This window comes from Meriones unguiculatus, chromosome 2, assembly GCF_030254825.1.
Source record: "Meriones unguiculatus strain TT.TT164.6M chromosome 2, Bangor_MerUng_6.1, whole genome shotgun sequence".
Lineage (NCBI taxonomy): Eukaryota > Metazoa > Chordata > Mammalia > Rodentia > Muridae > Meriones > Meriones unguiculatus.
The window spans coordinates 128,544,217-128,568,096 of record NC_083350.1 but is presented as its reverse complement, the minus strand read 5'-3'; the positions used below and the strand labels follow the sequence as shown (position 1 = coordinate 128,568,096).

Below are 23,880 nucleotides of genomic sequence, written 5' to 3'. Positions count from 1 at the left end.
AACTCTGGCTCAGTCTGATAATCCATGCTCTTATTCTTTGGTAGCTGATATTCCTTTAAAAACAACAACAACAAAAAGACACCAAAAGAAGAAACAACCCCCTCCAAACCAGGAAGGACCCAGGTTTGATACACAGAACCCAACATGGAGGTTCGCCATTTTCTCAAGCACAAACGTGGTACACAGACATACATGCAGGCAATCACTCATACTCACAAAGCAATAAAATAAAAACCCAAAGTCAAAATGCACCAACCAACCAATCAACCAACCAAAGAACAATAAAGCCCTGCTTCTCCACGGGGATCGACAGTGCAGACTTGGCTCAGTCCCTCCACTGCTATTGGAAATTCTATTCCATGCTTCTGGCTGGTATGTACCTCATGGTCCCACCTGCCGTTCTAAACCATCTTTATTCTTTCCAGCTCCTTAAGCTATCAAGTCTTCCCTGTTTGCTGACAGTTTCTATATGAACTATTTAAGCCCAGCCAAGCATGAGTTTTCTTCTCACATCCCTTCACTCAAAGTCGTGGGGAGAAGCCTTTAACTTCTGATCTAGACAAACGATCTATAATATACTGGATACTCCCCCTTTTCTTCCTTTGAGGACATGATTTGAAAGATCATCATCTTTTTGTTTTCCTCTCATACTTTTCAGGCCTCAACCTGCTTAAATCTCTCCAGTATTAATAAAACAAATTACCATTCCATCTAAACTGTGGATCTTCTCTACCTAGCTTCTGGTAGCCTGGCTCTACAGGTAAATTTCTTGACCTTTCCAAACATTCTCTGAGGCAAATAACCCTGTTGAGAAACTACTGAATAGAGGATAAGGCAATGTAAAAGACAGAGTAATATTTATATAACTAAACAGAGCAGAAAGTTTGGGGAGAAAAAGAAGGAAGGAAGAGGAAAAGGAGTGTGCAGTGGCCCCCTGCTCCAGCTAGCCACACACGAGTGTGGCAAAGCCGATTCTGGCAAACCCAAGTCTTAGCCAGACGGTGAGCAAATATTTCTCACCCTTAGCACACTGTTTGCTCACTGAGACCCAGCTTTGGTTCCTCAGATCTCTGAAATGTCTCTCACGGTGTCTTTCCTCTCCACAACCCCCACCCCAAGTACCAAACACAAAGATGCTTCCCGTTGTGTGACTTGAATTCCCTGCAGCATCTTTATGTTGTTAGGACTCTTGTATCTGTATGTGTGAATGTATATGTTTGTGTGTGTGTGTGTATATTTGCATGTGTATGTGTATGTTTATGTTTGTATGTATGTGTGTCAGTGTATGTATATAGCATGTCTATATGTATGCGTATGCCATGTTTATGTTGTACGCTTATGTGTGTGTTATGGTATGTGTATATGTGTTCTTGCGTGTATGTTTCTTCCAATGATCTGAACACAGCAACATCTCGTTCAATAATTGTGCTCAGTGCTTTTCTTCAGGATGAAGAAATAAGTAGGCTCATATTTCTCCTCTCATTTATCAGATGTCACCACATATCCAAAATAGAACTCTTACTGCTGTCCCCACATGACCCTGTCCTTAGATTCTTAAAATCATTGCTCTCTACCTATCATTTATTCATCCTCATGCCTCAGGAGTCATTATATGACCAAACCACAGGCAAGTTCTGAACCTCCCTGTGTCACCATCTCCAGCAAGCCCCTGCCAGTTCCCATCTGTCCAGGTTGCATAATTTCCAATTGTTTTTTTTTTTCTTTTTTCTGTCTGCCTTGCACATTTTAGAAGGCTTTCCCAAACACGTCTCAGATCATCTCACTCTCCTGCCAAAATGCTCCCTGGCTTCAGTATACTTGGAACACAACAGAAATTCTCTACTGGAATACTGCACATCTGCTGGACTCTGACATCTTTAAATCCATCTTCAAACCCCAAACTCAACCCCTACTCTTATTCCCTTTCTCCGTACTCCAGCAACCACCCGTGCTGCAAAGCTTATTCTTCTGGCTCAGCTTCTTCATGCTCACTGCTCTCTCTGCCTGGGCTGGCCTTCTCCCCACATTGATCTCTGCCCAAATGTCACTTCCCAAGAGACTCATCCTACAAAAAGACCACCCCCTTCAGTCATTCTATGAGTCTTTACTCTGCTTTATTTTCCTCAGAGAACTTACAGTCACAACTTCATACTAATAGCTTTTTAAACTAAATTTATATTTCCAGGATTTCTTTTCTTTATTCTTTCTTTCTTTCTTCTTTCTTCTTTCTTTCTTTCTTTCTTTCTTTCTTTCTTTCTTTCTTTCTTTCTTTCTCTCTCTCTCTCTCTCTCTCTCTCTCTCTTTCTTTCTTTCTTTCTTTCTTTCTTTCTTTCTCTTTCCTTCCTTCCTTTCCTTCCTTCCTTCCTTCCTTCCTTCCTTCCTTCCTTCCTTCCTTCCTTCCTTTCTTTCTCTTTCTTTTTCTTTTCTTTTCTTTTCTTTTTTTTAGCTTTATTATGTATACAGTGTTCTGCCTGCATGTATACCTACATGCCAGAAGAGGGCACTGGATCTCATTTTTTTAGTTTTTTTTTTTAATTTTTTTAAAATTTTTATTAATTACACTGAGTTCACTTTGTATCTCCCCATATGATACCCCTCCTCCCCTCCTAATCCCACCCTCCCTCCCTCTTCTTCACGCATGCCCCTCCCCAAGTCCACTGGTAGGGGAGGTCCTCCTCTCCTTCCTTCTGATATTAGTCTATCAGATCTCATCAGGAGTGGCTGCATTGTCATCTTCTGTGGCCTGGTAAGGCTGCTCCCCCCTCAGGGGAGGTGATCAAAGAGCAGGCCAATCAGATCTTGTCAGAGGCAGTCCCTCTTCCCATTACTATGTAACCTACTTGGACACTACACTGCCATGGACTACATCTGTGCAGGGGTTCTAGGTTATCTCCATGCATGGTACTTGGTTGGAGTATGAGTCCCTGGGAAGACCCCTGTGTTCAAATTTTCTGGTTCTGTTGCTCTCCTTGTGGGGTTCCTGTCCTCTCTAGATGTTTTTTAAGGAATATCAGCTACCAAAGAATAAGAGCATGGATTATCAGACTGATCCAGAGTTTGAAACCTACAGAGAAAGCTCACCAGAAGGGCTTCAGTCAAGAAGGGTGGTCGGGTTGTTGCTAGATTAGATATGCTGTGATGATAGCACAATAACTATCACGATATCAGAGTGCCTTCTGGCCTGTTACATAGCCAAGTACTGTGTGTCTAAGATCATTTAATCAAAATGATTATACTGGCAGAGATCACTATTGTTATGTCACTCGAACATTGAGACACAGAGTTAGTGACCGAGCTGGCCTGTTGACACAAGCAGGCTGATTCTCAAAGGCTACACTCCTAACTATGGCAGCCTGCATTCAAAAATAAATCTAAGTTGATGTATGGTGGGAATCAGTAAAAGATTGGCCAGAGGAAATGAGCCCTGTGTTCATATTTCTGGTTCTGTTGCTTTCCTTGTGGAGTCCCTGTTCTCTCCAGATTTTACTATTTCCCACTTCTTACATAAGATTCCATACACATTGCCCAACAGGTGGCCATAAGTCTCAGCATCTGCTTTGATAGTCTGCAGGGTAGAGCCTTTCAGAGGCCCTCTGTGGCAGGTTACTAGCTTGTTTCCTGTTTTCTTATTCTTCTGATGTCCATCCTCTTTGCCTTTCGGGATGGGGATTGAGTATTTTAGTCAGGGTCCTCTCTCTTGATTAGTTTCTTTAGATGTACAGATTTTAGTAGGTTTATCCTATATTACATGTCTATATGAGTGAGCATATACTATGTGTGTCTTTCTGCTTCTGGGACAGCTCACTCATGATGATTCTTTCCAGGTCCCACCATTTACCTGCAAATTTCATGATTTCCTTATTTTTCATTGCTGAGTAATATTCCATTGTGTAGATGTACCACAATTTCTGCATCCATTCTTCAGTTGAGGGGCATCTGGGCTGTTTCCAGCTTCTGGCTATTACAAATAAAGCTGCTACAAACATGGTTGAGCAAATGTCCTTATTGTGTACTTGAGCATCTTTTGGATATATGCCTAGGAGTAGTATGGCTGGATCTTGAGGAAGCACTATTCCTAGTTGTCTGAGAAAGCACCAGATTGATTTCCAGAGTGGTTGTATAAGTTTACATTCCCACCAGCAGTGGAGGAGGGTTACCCTTTCTCCACAGCCTCTTTCCATCTTCTGATATCTTCTTCTAATTCTTTCTTCAGAGACTTGACATTGTTTTTAATACAGGTCTGTGACTTGCTTGGTTAGGGTTACACCAAGGTACCTTATGTCATTTGTACTTATAGTGAAGGGTGTTGTTTCCCTAATTTCTTTCTCGGTCCTTTTGTCTTTTGTATACAGGAAGGCTACTGATTTTGAGTTAATTTTGTATCCAGCCACTTTGCTGAAGGTGTTTATCAGCTGTAGGAATTCCCTGGTAGAATTTTTGGGGTCACTCAGGTATACTATCATATCATCTGCAAATACTGATAATTTGCATTCTTCCTTTCCAATTTGTATCCCCTTGATCTCCTTCAACTATCTTATTGCTCTAGCAAGGACACAATTCTCCAATAAAAAGACACAGACTAACAGAATGGATGCGTAAACAAGACCCAGCAATCTATTGCATACAAGAAACACACCTAAGTCACAAAGATAGACATTACCTGAGGATAAGCAAATGGACCCAAGAAGCAAGCAGGAGTAGCCATTCTAATATCTGATAAAATAGACTTTCAACCAAAATTAATAAAAAGAGATGGGGAAGGACACTTCATATTCATCAAGGGAAAATTCCACCAGGAAGACATCACAATCCTGAACATCTATGCCCCAAATACAAGGGCACCCACATTTGTAAAAGAAACATTGATAAAACTTAAACCACACATAGATCCCCACACATTAATAGTGGGAGACTTCAACACCCCGTTCTCAACAAAAGACAGGTCAACAAAACAGAAATTAAACAAAGAAACAATGTCTCTAGCAGAGGTCATGGATCAAATGGACCTAACAGACATTTACAGAACCTTACACCCAAACACAAAAGAATTTACCTTCTCAGCACCTCATGGAACCTTCTCCAAAATAGACCATATAGTGGGTCACAGAGTGAGCCTCAACAGATGTGTGAAGGTTGAAATAATAATCCCTTGCATCTTATCTGATCACCATGAAATAAAGCTGGACCTCAACAACAGAAATAGCAAAAAGCCTACACACACATGGAAATTGAGCAACTTGCTACTAAATGACAGCTGGGTCAGGGAAGAAATAAAGAAAGAAATTAAAGTCTTCCTAGAATTCAATGAAAATGAAGGCACAACATACCCAAACTTGTGGGACACAATGAAAGCAGTGCTAAGAGGAAAGTTCATAGCACTAAGTGCCTTCAAGAAGAAATTTGAAACATCTCATACAAGCAACTTAATGGCTCACCTGAAAACCCTAGAAAAAGAAGAAGCAGACACACCAAAAAGGAGTAGACGGCTGGAAATAATCAAACTCAGGGTTGAAATCAATCAATTAGAAACAAATAAAACAATTCAAAGAATCAATGAAACCAAGAGCTGGTTCTTTGAGAAAATCAACAAGATAGACAAACCCTTAGCCAAGCTAACTAAAAGGCAGACAGACACCATCCAAATTAACAAAGTCAGAAATGAAAAGGGGGGCATAACAACATACAATGAGGAAATCCACACAATCATTAGGACTTACTTCAAAATGACACAAAATTTGAAAATCTAAATGAAATGGACAATTTTCTTGATCGATTCCACTTACCAAAACTGAATCAAGACCAGGTAAATCAATTAAATAGTCCTATATCCCCCAAGGAAATAGAAGCAGTCACCAGATCTCATTTTAGATGGTTGTGAGCTACCAATAGTTGCTGGGGATTGAACTCAGGACGTTTGGAAGACCAGCCAGTGGCCTTATCCTCTGGGCCATCTCTCTAGCCTTAAATTTAATTTCTGTTTCTCTTAAAAGTTACACAAAGATAGAAATGTTTTCCTTTCCTGTCTGCTATTACATTTACACTGTGCAGGAGAGTCACCAGTCCACAACAAACATTTGCTGGCATACAATCCCTGTGTCTAAAGGTAAGCCTTTATTGATTGTTAAAAATATACTGGATATGTAGGACTCATATTTTGGTGTGTGAAGATAACCAACCTACCAACCAACAAAACTAACTTCCTTCCTTCCTTCCTTCCTTCCTTCCTTCCTTCCTTCCTTCCTTCCTCCCTCCCTCTCTTTCTCAGTTCCATCTTCCTTCCTTCCCGTCTTTCTTCAGTGGTGGTGGGTATCAAACATGGGGCCATTGTGCATGCTAGGCCAACTTTGTACCACTGAGCTATCGTCCTAGCTGATGACTTTCTTAAATAGGAACGCGCACATCAAATTCTAACCTCTATTAGCTACTGTCTAGAATCTCTCTAAGACCAAAATTCCACGAGACTCCTCCTCTGAGACTAAGACAAGCCCTTAGCTCAGGATTTCAGCCTTTTCAAGAATCTTCCTGGAAGGTGGGGCACAGAGAGGGTTAAGGTGGAGGTGGGAGAAACAAACAAACAAACAAAATACCCATGACCTTTGTCATATGTAAACTTAGATTTAAGTCTATTTATCCACTTTCTATCTATCTATCTATCTATCTATCTATCTATCTATCTATCTATCTATCTATCTCCTATCAATCATCTGCCTGCCTGCCTGTCTCCATGTCATTTATAATGACACAAAACAGAGGATCCTGTTCAGGAGGGGAATGAGAAGGGATAACAAGAATTAGGAAGGGGAAAAATAGGAAGAGTAGTAGGGAGTGAAGGTACATATATGAAAATGCAATAAGAAATTCATACTTGTATACTAACTTAAAAAATAGCACAAATAAAAAGGCAGAAACTTCAGAGTTGGTTTAGCAAGTATCTGTGTCCTCTTCCCTGCCTCTGATACCTAAGGTTTCTCTTAGTATTTTTTACCCACTGCCTCTCCTCACACTCACCTTGCTCGTTGGTCACATGCCCATCCCTACCCTCCCTGTCTGCATTATAGAGATAGTTTCTCTCATCTATTATAACCCTCTTGACCCTAGTGAAACAATCCTGAATGGAGTCCTCCTTATCATTCTTCATGAGTGTCAGGTGCAATTCCTCTTTAATAATAAAGATGAAGCATTTACCTATCGGACTTGTATCCATTCACCTCATGAATTTTCACTGCTCCCCGCCTGACTTTCATGAGTTCTCTGCAGGAGGAAGAGTCAGACAGCCTGTTCTTGTTCCTGGGTCTAAAGAATCTGGTTTCTCTAGCACAAGGGTGCAAAGTCAGAATAAAAGTGACTTTTCAAAATCACATCCAGTGTGTGCATGTGTGCGTGCGTGTGTGCGTGCGTGTGTGTGTGTGTGTGTGTATCCCTGTATCCCTTTCAGCCACATAGCCGATGTGCTGTGTGCAGCCCTCTCCTGCCTTCATGACCGATGTGAGGCTCGGATTTTACCTGCGACATCAAACTCAATTTCCAGTGTGACTTTGCTTGTGATGGAAGAATCTCGCAGAAGCTGATTGGCTTCCTCGAAGGTGCTGTCTTCTGTTGGAATTCCATTAATGGCCATTACTCTGTCTCCAATCTGTAGCACCCCACATCTAGTGCAGAAGGACATGTGAGAAGCTGCAGTTAGAGGAGACAGTTGTGGGGTTGAACTTGGCCACCCTGCCTCATTTCATCTTTGCAAACCAGCATAGCCATTTGATCTTGTTGAGTCTGTGCTATTGGCAGGCATGTTAGGTCAACTGTGGCGCCCTGCACTCTTGAATCCCACAGTTCCAATGGTGGGCACGGGGGCTCTTAAGTATCCCAGAGAATTAATAATTCATAACTCTGCTAGCAGTATAATCTCATCAAAATGAACACGAAGTAAAAATGAAAGTACATTCCTGCAATGCAGAGAAATAATTTCAGTTCAACTTTAGGAAATTTTTTTTGGGTGTAGATTTGTCTCCACTATAATTAATACAACCTCTAGTTTTCCAGTGGACAAAATCTGCTAAATAAAATCATTGGTGCTCATAATTCTTTCAAAACCTGATCAAGAACATAAAATTTTATCATCAAAGTCGAGAGTCCATTACATTTTCCTTTCCAGCACTGAGCACTGTTCCATAATTTATCAGTTATTCACAGAGAGCTGGTGTCTGAAATGTAGGCCAGAAAGGCTTCTGGGAAAGAGTACCTCACCTCTCTGCTGGGCTGTCAGCTTCAATATAGGAAATCAGAGGCGGGGAGGAGAGCGTCTCTGTGGCAAACACGCTGCCCTGCAGCTGGATTCCAAAGCCCGTGACAGGATCAGCCGTCAGCACAACCTCTGTGGTTTCCGTGTGAACAACCTGTCCGGCCAATCCCACAGTGCTGGAGGCTAAAGACACTAGAGGATCAAACGTAAAGAAAGTGACTGGAGGTTCAAGCAAGTGTCTGCATTTCTACAATAGAGTGTACCTAGATAGACGCTTGTCTTCAACAGAGGGTCCTACAGAAAAAAGTTGGGTTACACCTGAACAGGGTAAATATGCCTCCTGATTTGTCATACTGGAGTCATGACCAGGGTTACCACCCCATGCCTCAGAAACTTGTGAAGAGATTGTGGAAATATGAGAGCTTGGGATCAGAATATGTCATCAAGTCCTGGGCCTCACAAATGAGTATCAGCTAAGAAAGAGCTTTTGGCAGGTCACTCCACTCCCATGTGTCTGTATTCTCTCTCAGAAAGGGGAGCCTGGGGCTGTATGCTGAGCTTTCCCACTTCAACCATACGTGATTATGAAAAAGCCAACCTCTGTCTTGAGGAAACAAGCTCTATGTGGCCCCCAGAATGATAGGCTCTGCTTGTTCCCAGTCTTTCTCCAGCATTGGGTGGGCACAGTGAGTCACTCAAACTTCATATATTCCTCTTGTTCCCAAATTTGGTTTCTCCATGTTTTCTTCTTGCTTAGCCTCTGGTCATCTCTTGTCTCCCATTTCGTGTGTTTCTCTGGTACTCATGTAAGTCTCCAGCCAGACATCTCTGCCTTTATTTTCATGTCCAGCTTTGATTATGACAGGAACACTCAAGTTCTAGATGCCTTTCTTTGCTGTGCCTGCAAAATGTGGTCTCCTGTGCTTGAACAAGCTATCTGTGTGCAAAAGTCCCATGACAAAATGCCACTTTCTCCAAAATGGGTTATTTAGCTTCCTACTTTAATTAACATATATTTCTAACCCCCACCCCATTCAACAGAAACCCATTATCTTTCACTTTCCTACATGGGACAAAGATTTTTTGATACTCTTTGCTCATCCATAATGCTTTTCCTCCTCCAACTGCTATTTAAAATTCCACATTCTATACTTATTCCTGCTGCTTAACTGTGGAGCTTAGTTTTCTATTTTTTCTAATGTTCCCGTTTCCTTGCTGGTTTCATGCCTTCATTTTTTCACACCCCAACTTTAACCTTTAGCTTCCCCTGTCCTTATCATGGTGACAACCTTCTAACATACTGGGTTTTGTGGCTCTTCAGGTGTCTCCATGTCCTTTACTAACAAATCCATCCCTTTCCAGCTCTCCGTCAACACAGCTCAAGGATGTACCCCACTGTCCTTTAAAAGATCTTCAAGACCTTAATATTTAAATTCTCATTTTTAATCTTCCTGTATGAGTGACTTTCCCAGCTCTTAAGTGCCTTCTCCATCAAATTTGTAGTACTATTTTCCCATTTCTTGTCCCTAGGCCTACTGCTTTTCAAACAATATCACGTAGAATAGATATTTCTGCTTTAATAGATATTTCCACAGATATACCTTTGTATTCTAAATATAAGTGGAATAGCAATAGCTTTGTAGGGATGGGAGACTCCAAAGGTCTCCACACCTCACACGAGAACCTTGGGCCTCATCTACCTGTTGCCTTTCATTTTTATCATTTCTCACTACTCTACTTGGAAGCCTGGGGACCACTTCAGTGAAGTGTCTATGACTCTCAGAGATTCTTAAACACCGCATGACCCTCTAAGCTCTGTACTCATTCCCCTTTGGTAATGCCCAATCAGCTCCCTATCTGTTACTGAATTATTGAAACCCCTCAGGAAAAAAGTCAGCTCTAAATTCTATATTCTACCGGGCCCTAGAATCCTTTTTTGGATTATGCTCCCTCCCCCAGTAAAATTCCTTAAGGGTCTATTTAAAATGCCTCCTTCCTTTTAAGGGTTGAATGTCACTTCCCATGAGAATGACAAGATTCAACCATTTAATGAGTGCTTCATCATCAGAATGGCTAAGATAAAAAAACTCAAGTCACAACACATGCTGGAGAGGTTGTGGAGAAAGAAGAACCCTACTCCATTGTTGGTGGGAATGTAAAATTATACAACCACTTTAGAAATCTATCTGGAGCTTTCTCAGACAATTAGGAATAGTGCTTCCTCAAGATCCAGCTATACCACTCCTAGGCATATATTCAAAAGATGCTCAAGTATACAACAAGGACATTTGCTCAACCATGTTTGTAGCAGCTTTATTTGTAATAGCCAGAATCTGAAAACAACTCAGATGTCTTTCAGTTGAGGAATGGAAACAGAAATTGTGGTACTTTTACACAGTGGTCTACTACTCAGCAATTAAAAACAAAGAAATCATGAAATCTGCAGGCAAATGATGAGATCTAGAAAATATCATCCTGAGTGAGGTATCCCAGAAGCAGAAAGACACACATGGTATATACTCACTTATAAGTCAATATTAGACATATAATATAGGATAATCATACTAAAATCTGTACACCTAAGGAAGCTAACCAAGAAGGAGGACCCTGATAAGATTCTCAGTCTTCATTCAGAAAGGCAAATGAGATGACATCGGAAGAGGGAAAAGACAGGGAATAGGACAGGAGCCTTTCACAGAGGGCCTCTGAAAGACTCTACCCAGCAGGATAGCAAAACATATGCTGAGATTCATTGCCAAACTTTTGGCAGAGTGCAGGGAATCTTATGAAAGAAGAGGGTGATAGAAAGACCTGGAGGGAACAGGAGCTCTACAAGGAGAGCAACAGAACCAAAAAGTTCTGGGCACAGGTTTTTTTTTCTGAGACTGATTCTCCAAACAAGGACCATGCATGGAGATGACTTAGAACCCCAGCACAGATATAGCCCATGGTAGCTCATTGTACAAGAGGCTTCCCCAATAATAGGAACAGGGACCATCTCTGACATGAACTCATGGGCTGCCTTTTTTTTATCACCTCCACCTGAGGGGCGGGGGGAGCAGCCTTAACAATCCACAGAAGAAGACAAAGAAGCCAGGCCTGATGAGACCTGATAGACTATGGTCAGATGGAAGGGGAGGAGGACCTCCTCTATCATTGGACTGAAGAGGGAGGAAGGGTGGGATTGAGAAGGGATGGGGGAGGGGGCTATAGCTGGAGTACAAAGTGAATAAACTGTAATTAATAAAAATAAAATAAAAAATAAAAATATCTTCTCTGCTTTCTAGGCCTTCTGGGATTCTAGGCCACTGAGAAAGTCTCCCTTGTTGCTTTTCTAAACTTTCCCACCCACTCTCCTAGCTTTTCTGACCTTGCTCTGTAGAATTGTGCTGATTCGGACTCTGCTTCAAATTTGTCTCCTTTTACTCTTTGCTAAAGCTGCTCTCACTGATGACTTTCTGATTGAAAAAAAAAAAAATCAATGGCCTCATTCACTCTAACTGCAGTGTGGAGACTGGCTTCAGGAACATCCCATTCCTTGTAAATTGCTCTTCGGGTGTTGATAAAGGTTTGTTCTTAGTTTCTTACTGTATCAGCCTCTGGCTGTACTGTTTCCACCTTCCAGTACAGGAAACAGATCTTCAACCTGGATTCTATGCTCAGTTCTCTCATTCTTGCCATGCGACCTCTGTGGCTTTGTCTCTCATTTTTCTAGTTTCACTGATGCATTTTTTTTTCACCACAGAGAATTTCTTCATCTACAGACACATCTCAGAAGACTTGAAATTATTTTCTCAATTAAGGAAGTAATCTCGACTTCCTTATTACCTCTGTTTTGTCTGTGAAAAGATGATCATGTTCCTAGTCTCCTGGTCTTGAAATCTAAATGTAGCCTTTGACTCTCTCCCAATTGTCGCAACTCAATCAACTGCCCAGTTGTTAGAGTTGTAAAACTTTTTCCATTTTCACTTTCAACACCATAATTTGGGCTTTTATTTCAGCCACTCCAATATACATATATATCCGGACTCTTTAATGCTCAGCAATTTTTCAATTCTATTGTCAAATGATTCCTTCTTTAATGATTTATTTTCTAATATCATTTATCTTCCTTTTGGAAATTATACTTCATTTAAATGCTGCTGAATCAGATAAATAATCAGCAATCATTATTCACCCAAAATTTTCTACCATGGAGACCATTGGAACTGGGAGCTTAAGAAACAGTGGGGTGGATCATTTGATTAAGAGAGATAATAAAACATTGAAAAAACAAAAACCTTTCTGCTTACCTGGCACGGTGGTACACGCCTTTTAATCCCAGCGCTCGGGAGACAGGGTCAGGTGGATCTCTGAGTTTGAGACTCACTTTTTACAAGAAAGCTAGGACTATACAGAGAAACCCTGACTCAAAACAAGGTGGGGTGGGCCTGGAGAGATGTCTCAGTGGTTAAGGCACTGACTGTCTCCAGAGGACCGGGATTCAAATCCTAGCATCCACATGGCAGGTCACAACTGTCTGTAACACTAAGATCTGACACTCACGTAAACACCAATGCACATAAAGGTAAATAAACTTTAAAAAAAATCCCTTTTCTTCAGCAGGCCCATCATCATTCTTTACCAGCTGAATTACAGGTAGAACAGGCTTCACTATGTGGAAAAGGAGCAGCCCTCAAATTTACTCTTTGCATGGGTGCCAGATGGCTTAATGTGTGTCTTGGGGCTAACATGTTAATTTTAGGCCATACTTTTTGCTATCAATGACACAAAACTACTAGAAGATACCATCGCCGATTGGTAGGGAAAGGTTTCTGAAAGTGGTTTTAAGGGGACACAGATTCTCAGGGGTAAGAAGTTTATAAGAAGAGTTATTTTATTAACACCATGGACAGACAGACAAAAAGAATGGCAAGGGCTCTGAGGAAAGTCCAGATACCAGCATCACAGACAGCTTGGCCAGGGCTCTGAGGACTGGCCTCCCTTTTTAAGGCTTCAGAGGAAGAGGGAAGAGTTTGAAGTGGGATCTTAAAGCCAGGTTCCCTGTTTTCCCAGCAGAAGCTGAGGAAAACAGTGGGGGAGGAAGATGTGTGGCCATCTGTACCCCCATGACATAGGTTTGCCTCCCCAGGGTAGAATTCTAGGCTCCTGAAGGTGTGTCCACTAGAGGTTTAAGGGCTGGGCTGTATAAGGAACCCAGTCCAGTGTCTGTAGGAGAGCAGGGCAGTGGCAGCTGCTGTGGTCTGAGCAGCAGTCTTCTCTGGACGCTGAAGTTACTCTCAGATCTAGAGAGCAGCATCCCTTCCATATGGCCCACAGGAGCACAGTTCTGGGTGTCACCTCCAGGCAAATTTACTTCAGCCCACCTTTACGGATTTCAAGAGCAGTGCTCTTTTCTCTGACCCTTTCGACAGGTTCACAAAAGTACTTTTCTCCACTGGTGATCTCAATTTGATGCAGATATCTGGGACTACTGAACTACATTTAAAATTTATGTTTGAAGGCCGGCAGGATGGCTCAGTGGTTGAAGGACCTGGGTCCACTTCCCAGCACCCACCTAGGACAGTTCCCTACCACCTGGAAGTCCAGTTCTAGGCAACCTGACAGCCATGTCTGCAGGTATCTGCACATTTATTCACACACACACACACACACACACACACACACACACACACTAATAAACCCCAGTGCTTGAGTTTCTCATCACCATTAAGAAAGAGCAAGAAGACCCTGGTGGCGGTGGTGCATGCCTTTAATGCCAGCACAGCCAAGGCAGAGGCAGGTGGATATCTGAGTTCAAGGCCAGTCTGGTCTACAGAGGGAGTTCCAGGACAGCCAGTGCTACACAGAGAAACCCTGTCTGAAGAAGAAGAAGAAGGAGGAGGAGGAGGAGGAGGAGGAGGAGGAGGAGGAGGAGGAGGAGGAGGAGGAGGAGAAGGAGGAGGAGAAGGAGGAGAAGGAGAAGAAGAAGAAGAAGAAGAAGAAGAAGAAGAAGAAGAAGAAGAAGAAGAAGAAGAAGAAGAAGAAGAAGAGGAAACTAAGCTAAGCTGAAGAGTAATAGTTGGGCTACATTAGACTAAGTGATGGATTTCTCAAAGGAAGGTGTGCTGTGCTTGTTTCACTCAGAGAGGAAGGCTAGGCAACTCTTATCAGTATTTGGTAATGTAAGCAAAGAATCATTCCCCAAGAGTCTTATCTGCAACCTTAGTCTAGACACACACTAAGGTGCTCTAAGTTAACGAGGCTGTTTAACTTAACTTTGAAGACAATTTATGCACTGTATATTGACTTTGTATCTACAGGAAGTTATAATTTACAGCTCAAATATATTATTAGATTAAATAATTTGGAAATTTTTTCATGGAATTTTTCAATTAATTATCAAAGTGATTTGTGACACTGAGATCTGTCCTTTCAACAGAAAAACTTCATCCGTAGTGAGGTTACTCACCTACTTTAAACTCATCACATTTAAAAAATATGAATTATAGACTTAAAGAACAAAAGCCAAGAAAACACACACACACACACACAAAACAAAACAAAACAAAACAAAACAAAACAAAACAAAACAAAACAAAAACTTGACAGAGGTTAGGATGCTTTATCAGTGTGGTTGGCTAGCAAAAGAAAAGTGCATTCTGTTGTTTTCTGCTACTTCCAATGTCCATCCCATTTATCTTTCTAAGTGACGATTGATCATCTTACCCCAGGCCCTCTTTCTTGTTTATCTTCTTTAAGTATACAGATTTTAGTATGTTTATGCTATCTTATAGGTCTAGTACCCACTTATAAGTGAGTATATACTGTGTGTGTCTTTCTGCTTCTGGGATACCTCACTCAGGATGATCATTTCTAGATCCCACCATTTGCCTGCAAATTTCATGATTTCCTAGTTTTTAACTGCTGAGTAGTATTCCATTGTGTAAAAGTACCACAATTTCTGTATCCGTTCCTCCATTGATGGACATCTGGGTTGTTTCCAGGTTCTGGCTATTATGAATAAAGCTGCTACAAACATGGTTGAGCAAATGTCCTTGTTGTGTACTTGAGCATCTTTTGGATATATGCCTAGGAGTGGTATAGCTGGAGCCTGAAAGACTCTACCTAGAAGTGTTTCAAAGATGCTGAGACTCATAACCAAACCTTCAGCAGAGTGCAGGGAATCGTATGAAAGAAGAAGGAGTTACTATGACCTGGAGAGGACTGGAGCTCCACAAGGACCAAATATATCTGGGCACAGAGGTCTTTTATGAGACTGTTTCTCCAACTAAGGACCATGTATGAATATAACCTAGAACCCCTGCTTGGATGTAGCCCATGGTAGCTCAGTATCTAAATGGGTACCCTAGTAAGGGGAACAGGGACTATTTCTGACATGAACTCAATGGCTGGCTCTTTGACTGACCCCCTCCAACCTGAGGGAGGAGCAGCCTTGCTAGGCCACAGTGGAAGACATTGCAGCCAGTCCTGAAGATACCTGATAAGCTAGGGTCAGATGAAAGGGCAGGAGGTCCTCCCCTATCAGTGGACTTGAAAAGGGGCAGGGAGGAGATAAGGGAAGGAGGGTGGGATTGGGAGGAAATGAGGGAGGGGGCTATGGCTGGGCTACAAAGTAAGTAACCTGTGACTAATATAAAAAAAATAAAAATTATAAAAAAAGAAACTAAAAAAAAAATATAAGAAAAGTACATTCTTTAGTTTGAGATCTGGGTGGCAAATTCCCTAGTGTGCATTGAACATTGCCTTTATTGTCTCTGTTTCCATTCACACAGCTAGATCCGTTCACAGCCCTCTGTTTCGGCTTAAAAGGGAACAAATACTTCAGCTATTTCAGTCTTTCCCACTATAAGGGAGGGTAGGAGAAGCCAAAAGTAGTCGATGGTTTTTAAACTGTTGGCCTTTGAATGTTTATTTTTAATGTGTTAATTATAGAGGCTGTGAACTTTGTTATCAAATAGGAAAAAACATTTAAAAAGTCTAGAGAGAAAAAAGCCTGAGGGTTTGTTAGGATAATGTGTTTCTGCTATTTCATCCTTTGCTTGAGACTTCTGCCTCACTAATGCTCTAGGGTTGAGGTGGCCTGCTGTGGACCCAACACACTGTGAAACACGTGACCCAATTTGGAATGAAGATGGGGTGGAGGGAGCATAGCAGCTCCTCCAGAGGATGCTGAAGAGGTGCTTGGCAGTGTCCACCTGGCTTGTTTCTGACTCTTAGCAAGGTCACCCATGCAAGCTTACCATGAACTGCCTTTATCCTCTGTCCTTCTCTTAGGAGTCGACGAAAAGGGTGGTGAAAATTGTTAGGTTTCTTCATCTCCTTCCTTTCAGCCCTTTTCATCCTCTCTAGTAGCAAGTGATGGTCACCAAAGAAACAAAGGGACATTCTGGGAATGTCTTCTGGCTTCTGCTGTTTGCTATAATCCAGGTCAATTGGGAACAGCTTGGGCTACCCCACTGGCTCTGTCTGCAGGGGCTGAAAGGGCTTAGCTATTTGCACTGTGTAGTCATGCCATTACAACAGAAGGTGGTGGGGTCTCGAAGAAGCCTTTTCCTTGGTGTCTGAAAAGGGGGTAGCCTGGCAGTTTGGAGGGGCCCATGAGATTCTAGAAGTGGGACTGCTTTTCCTCTGTGACATAGCTTGGAGCTATTCCTGGGTTCTGTGACTCCACTAAAAGCCTGTAATTCGTGGAACTCATCACCCTCCCTTGGGAAAGAAACACCGTACCTTCTCACTGTCCATAACACACTGTTATAGACTCTCTGTATTTTTCATTTTGCACAACAAGGGTTTTAATAATCATGTGAGAATATTACATTTTTTTCCTGGCAATATCCTTTTACTTTATCCTGGAAATAAATATAAGATTTTGTTGTTGTCGTTGTTCTGTTTTGTAAACTATGGCCTCATCAACGATACAGCAAAGAGAGGTTTTATTTTCTTTGTGGCTTTTGCAGTGATGATTCACCATCCATGAATGGTTTGGTTGCTATAGAAACACAACTATTAGAAAGTAGAGAACAAATGGTGGCCCAGAATGAAGACATAAATAAAGCAGGGGAAGAAATATTGTGAGGATGCTAATAAGATCTTTACATCCTCAATGGCCATATTAAGCAATAAAACAAAAGACATTCTATTTCTTTCCCCCCAGATTGATATACTATTACTTTTCATGTATTTTAACTGGGAATAAAAGTTCATACCAGTTGGGCCCTACTGTTGTGTTAATATATGAAGGATCTGATTTCCTAAGACACTTTTATAAACATCCTGTCACTGGAGCCCTAGTGGCTCCCATCTGTAGCAAACATGACCAGGAAACTTCTCAACCCAGGTTTCTGTCTTTCTGTTGTTTCTTTGTTTGTCTGTTTGTTTTTTTCCTGGTACAGTGGGATGATTATGTGCTGAATTGGTGAGGGGAAAGTCAGGCCTCAGTTTTGCTTCTTACTACAAAATTAAAGGTGTGCCAATTCAATGTACATTCAATAATGCATTCAATGGCAGATGTATTAGCATTTATTTGTATTCAATAATGACCTTACTAACACAGCAAGCCTTACCTAACACAAACCAATAAAGCTAGCCTTTAAAGTAGAAGTACAAACAGTGATGAATTGATTGTAATGGCTCTGTCCTGCTGATGGATTTGGCCTGTTTCTGTCCATGATGGGCATTGCACAGGAAGAGACCATATTTTCAAAAAACTGTATGTAAATATACTTACTTCAAGCCCTCGAGGCATTGTATGAAGACCTTAAGGCTCGTGTATTATGACAAAGAATAACTGTTAAATCATGATCCTGCCCTTTTAAGAGAGTGGTCACTTTACGATGCCAGATCTCACAGTCAAAATAAATGGGGCCTCCCTGTAGCTCTCTCTCTCCATTGGTTGTTCAGTGCTAATTAGCCAACACTATAATTACCCTCAGTTTTAGCAAAGGCATGGAAAGCTTAAGACACTTGCTCAGGGTTCTACAGCTAGAATGTAATGTTAGGGTGACAGGTCTCCAGAATGTAGAGTCATGCTTACAGTCAGTTTGCTGTGTATCTGCAGCTGGTCTCTCCCAAGATTAGTTTACTTTAGCCTTAGTGAAGACACAGATGAAAATCTAGATTTTTTTTTAATTCAAAGTTCATTCTTTCATTTTCTTAATTTCAAATTATCATTAATTTCCTTTACTAAAGATGAAAAATCTTGATTTTGAACACATTTTACTTTTAATCATGTGTATTTTCGTATGTGTGTGTGTGCGTCCCACTTTTCTATCAGATACCCACAGAGGTCAGAAGACCGCATAAGATCCCCTAGAACTGGAGTTACAGATGGCTTTGAGATACCTGACAGGAGTGCTGGGAATGGAACTTAGGTCCTCTTGCAAGAGGAGAACATATCCTTAGCCACTGACCTATCTCTCTCTCTCTCCCCATCTATATGGTAAAGATTCAAAAAGTCAAAAATTGTGTGTATACCACCAGGATATCAACGATGTTGGCCATGCCTTTTATTGTGGCTTCCACTGTAAGGAAGCCTTCAAGTTCCCACCACTTGAAGAACCAACTCGTGGTTGGTAGCTTCTGTGCCTAGTATTAGTGGTAACAATGGACTTATGAGAAATCTTCTAGGGATAAGAACTCCGTGGCATACAGACCACAGAGCCAAAAGACCCAACAACCACTCCACTCCCTCTCTTGTCAGCACCAGCCTAAGAATCCCTGGGCTTGACATTACTGAAGTCTCTTACAGATGTCCCTCCACTCCATTCCCCCGGTAGACACAGGACTAGATCCCGTCATCTTCAGGTTTCTTTATAGGAATCACAATCACAGCCAACAAAAAGATACAGGGCATGAAATACACTATGATTAGATCTGTCTAGAAATAAGGGCATTTTCTTCCCTTAAACTTGATTAAGATGAAAGATGTCCAGCTTCTTGAACAGGAAATAAAACATGAGGGGTAACCTGTGTTCCTTCCTTGTAGAAGCACCCAGCCATTCTTTTTTTTCTATAGAAATCATGCTATCTCAAACCAATAGGCAACCACACCTTCCTAGCCTTAACTTATCTACATATGCTCAGTAATCTAGTCCAGAAAATATTTTCAAGAATGAGAATTGAAGTCTGTAGACTTTAGGAGGCTTTTGTGAATTTTAATATCCTTGTGATTTTCTTAATTCTGTAGTTCTTATGTGGACATAGTACCAAACTACCTTCTAAATACGTACCTCTCTATACCCATATTCCAGTGTAGCTCTCAGTCCTCATCAGAGAAGCATCTTTATGTGGTAGATGGCAGCTAATACAGAAACTCACAACTGTTTCAAAGCAGAAAAGAAGTTTCTGTACATCTATATATCTGCTCCTCAATACATGAAGACAGATTCTAGGAGCTAGAGGCAGTGGAACAGTATTTATTCAACATGACAAGTCATTGTACACATGAACTCATCGTAGTTAATGGCTTCTGGCACTAGACCCACACAAGATCAAGCCAGTCCACCTTCCTTTGAGGATGTGGGAGGGGCCCAGGAGCCTCCACTCCTAGCTGAGGAGCAACTGACTGTTGATGTCTGTTACAGAGGAGGCATCAGTACCCTTGTACAGGCCCTGGTAGGCTAACCATGTTCCAGTGTCTGCCACATGCATATATGGGCAGCATTGCATGAAGTTGGGAGAGGAACATGGAAGAGTCTCAAGTATTTGGAAAGGGAGGTACAAGATGTTCCAATGACTGAAATGCAATGTAAGCATGTAAAAGAATAAATGAAAGCATTATATTAAAAACAAGAAATACATGCAACAGAAGGGATTTCTCAGTGGGATGGCTTAATGACAACAGTGGAGGAAACTTGGGGAATAAGAACTTCAAAAAGCATGTTCAAACTTACTGTTTTGAAAGAAGGTCAAGAAATAGAATATGAAATTTTTTATGTTAAACAAATGAGCAAGACCCATGCTTATTAAAAGAGAGGTAGAGTAAGAAGATTCGAAGAACAAATGTTTATGCCTTAAGTTCCTCATGGTAGAAAAGCATCTCAGAAGACATTAAAAGAGAACAACAACAAAAAAAGTTATTATCCTGGCATGGTGGCACACACCTTTAATCCAGGCACTCAGAGAGGCAGTAGTTGGATCTCTGTGAGTTCGAGGCCAGCTTGGTCTACAAATTAAGTCCAGGACAGCCACGGCTACAAGGAGAAACCTTGTCTCAAAAAAACCAAAAGAAAAAAAGAAAAAGAATTACTATATAGATTATGGGTTTCAGTCATGGTTCTTCGCCCAGAGATACCGGTTACATAGCATCTTTCTAATTACCTTTGCTCTCAGAGTGCTCTTCTGCATTTTCTGGAGACCAAGTGGATCGCCTGGTTAGCACTTTCACTTACATGAGCTTTTGAAGTCTTTCTTTTTCAGTCTCCTCCTCATCATGGTTCCTCGTGGGCTAGTGGAGTAGAGGCTTCGAGGTAAGGTCCCCATGTTCAGGGAGCTCAGGCTGTACGCGCTCATGGAGGTAGGAGAGGACGAGGACACCATAGCCGCTGGAAGAGAGTGAAGACTTGGTACAGAACAGTCCTAGCTGGGGCCTGAGCCTGCCACCCTTGCCAACCAGCCATGACCCAAAGAGACATATGACAGACAGCCACAGTTAGTCAGCATCCCAAACCCAGACAGAGGCCAGGACCTGGAGCCATTGCTTTATAGTCTCAGAGTCACAGAGTTTGTAAGTTTTGAGGATCAGGCTCCTCCATGGCACTTGGGTACCCACAGACTAGGAATTTTGCTTTAGAGCGAAACAAACAAAGATTAAAACAAAATGATTCCATTAAAAACTTAAGATATCAGGATACACAATGTCATTTTTGGAGTATTTTCCTGACATGGATGTCGTGATGCACATACACAGAGCTCTGAGACAGCCATACTCCAGTGTTCCGAGCTGTTCCCTGAGCAGCATCTAAAGCCTCCTGAACATCTACAGGTTTTTGTCCTTATTGTTTCTGTGTTGCTGGGGATTGTGCTCAGGGCCTCATACATGCAGGGTAAGTCATCTGTCATTAAGAGACATCCTCATCCATCCCTTCCGTCCTTTTATACTGACAAACACTGCTTGGCAGAAAAGAAGACAGATGCCAGAAACAACGTGGTGTTAGTACAAAGGAAGCAACAGCGACAACAGAAAGCAGGCAACACCCATGAAGCCAGAGATGTGGTGAGTTAGGGGAGGAAGGGGGAGAAGAAAATAATCAAATGAAAGACCAGGAGGAGAAAGCGTGGAACATTACGAGGGCTGTTTGGAGGACGCGCTTTCGGGAAGGTCAGAGCTGGCAGCGCTCTGCCATGGTCTGGGTGATGCGTGTTATGGTGATGGTTGGTGTGAAGGCTGCACTGGTTGCTGGCCCACGGATCCCAGGGAAGTTGTCTGTCGCTCCTCTGAATTTTCACTGGCCATATGAGGTGATGATGAGCAATAAGGAAAACAAAGAACCAAAAACAAACAAACAAAAAAACAAAGAAAAGGAAAAAAAAGAGGAAAAAGTAACTGAATTGCACAAATTAAAGAAAAAGAAAAAGGAAAATCATTAACAAAAATGAAAGCTGCTTGCAGAGAGGGGAAAAAAAATCTTCTTGGCTTGGCCCTTTTCTAAGTGGTCAGCAAAAGAGATGATTAACAGCAGCCATGGAGACTTTTCATCTTCCTGAGAATAATGCGTGTCTTTCCCCAGCCCATCTTTTCTCCCTTTAAGATGACTATTGAATCAATTTCTAATCTCCCCCTGTGCTTCACTGTGGACATTAAAAAACATTTTTTTTAAAAAAAAAAAAACTTAAAAGTCATCTCCATCAAGATCTACGGCACACGATCAGTAATTAAAGCTTTGCAAATCTTAGTCAGTTAGGAACCCTTCTTTAGAGAAAAAGAGAAGGAACAGTAAATCACGCAGGCTTGTGATGTGTGTGCCGGAAGACTCACACTGAACAATTTACTGCCCTGCCATCTTAATTACACTGCTGTTCCTCACGTGCCCTTGATCTCCCTCAACAGGAAACCGTTGTAATCATCTGCCCCCATCAGAATCTTTTCTCTTCCTTGACTAATAAGGAGAGAAGTCTCAATATAGTTTATGAATTTTTTTTAAAAAGTTTATTTGTATGAGAAACATTTTGTTTAAAAGCACTTTACGTGATTATATCTCATTAACGTGGCATAAAATTGTAATGAGTTTAACTTCAAAGTTTCAGCGTCCCGTTTATTTTTGTAAAAAAAAAAGATGTTTATCATATTCCCATTCTAGATTTTCCGGCCTTAAAATTTGATTTTTTTGGGGGTGAGAATGTGGCACAATTGGTGGAGTGCTTGCTTAGTTTACAGAAACCCTGGGGTTGGTACTTACTCAGTGTCATAAACCAGGCATGGTGGCACATGCTCAGAATCCCAGTACTCAAGAGGTGGAGGCAGGAGAGTCAAAAGTTTAAGGTCATCACAGGATACAGAGCAAACATTAGGGCCTGTGCTATATGAGACCCTAACTTTTATCTTTTTTATTTTTGAACTTTATTATTAAAACGATGCAAATGAAAATGCCCACACCTTGAAATTAAACCAGACCGAAAGACTTCGTCTTCAAATCAACGAAACATTAAATTTCTATCTGGCATTCTGGAAAATGTGACTACATCTGATAGGGGCATTTTTATGGAATGATCTTGGGAGAGTTGAAAACAATCACAAGCTTGGATTTGTTTTTATAACTCCACGGCTGAGAATCTGAATGAGTTTCAGTGGTTTCTCACACAACGGTGTTGGAAGCTTTGCATGTTTGCAGAGGCGTGTTCTTTAGGTAAGAGCTTGGGATAGCATCTCTAGCCATCCTCAGCCTCTCTGGAGGGAGTCACAGCACAACCCTGGCCTGAGGCTGACTTGGGCTTCATGGACTTGCCTTGGCCTTTCCCCTTCTCTTTGACCTTGCCACTACGCAGCCTTTCAGCTGCACTTCCCTCACAGCCAATGGATCATGAAAGCATCTCTTCCTGCTGTGGGAATTATGCACATACAGTGTTCAGCATGGTGCTGATCCATAGAACACAAGCAAGTGAGCTATGAGGAACAGCATTGGTCCTCCCTACTGTTCCATCTACCTGCTGCCAACAACAAAATGCCCCTAGAGGAAATAGATGTGAGCTCTGTCAACAAACTTCACTCCCTTGACACTTAGGTTTTAGAAGATTTGTTAAGAAAGCATCTGTTTTCACAGCTTCATCTGGAACTGGTCCTATTGTGCAGAGGTAGCTGGTTAGCGTTTCCTGTGTCTATGGACTTCCTCAAGTCCAGCCGCCATCCCCTCCTAGACCACTGCACTATGCCATGCTTGTTCTTCTGATTCACATTCTGCACATCTGCTTTCTAGTACCCCAAGCACATCTGGGGTGAACTTTAAAATGTATGTGTTCAGTCATGTCACTTCTGTGTCCCCGGCTTCTGTGGGAAGGGAATCAGACAGTCTCTCTTCTCTAGTTGTTTCTGGATCATTTACCACACTGGTCTTATGCCTCTTAGAACATGTCGTTGATGGCTTCTGCACTCACTTGACTTCCCCCTCTGTTTGTATGGCTGGCTCCTTCTCATCATTTAGGCCTTA

At 41.7% G+C, this 23,880-nt stretch overlaps 1 protein-coding gene across 19 annotated transcripts in view; it reads right to left on the bottom strand.

The window, feature by feature from the left end:
* Grip1 (glutamate receptor interacting protein 1) overlaps positions 1 to 23,880 on the bottom strand; it is a 642,849-nt gene that overhangs the window by 83,219 nt on the left and 535,750 nt on the right. For 11 of the 19 annotated variants that reach the window (XM_060378110.1, XM_060378115.1, XM_060378114.1 and 8 more), the window contains 4 exons: positions 21,526 to 21,684; positions 20,629 to 20,781; positions 8,242 to 8,428; positions 7,504 to 7,649 (listed from right to left, as the gene is read on the bottom strand). In XM_060378110.1, the coding sequence (XP_060234093.1) occupies positions 7,504 to 7,649; positions 8,242 to 8,428; positions 20,629 to 20,781; positions 21,526 to 21,684 (645 nt within the window). Of the gene's footprint in view, positions 1 to 7,503; positions 7,650 to 8,241; positions 8,429 to 16,479; positions 17,209 to 20,628; positions 20,782 to 21,525; positions 21,685 to 23,880 lie in introns of those variants that run through there. The other 8 variants (XM_060378119.1, XM_060378121.1, XM_060378123.1 and 5 more) reach the window with 2 other exon arrangements.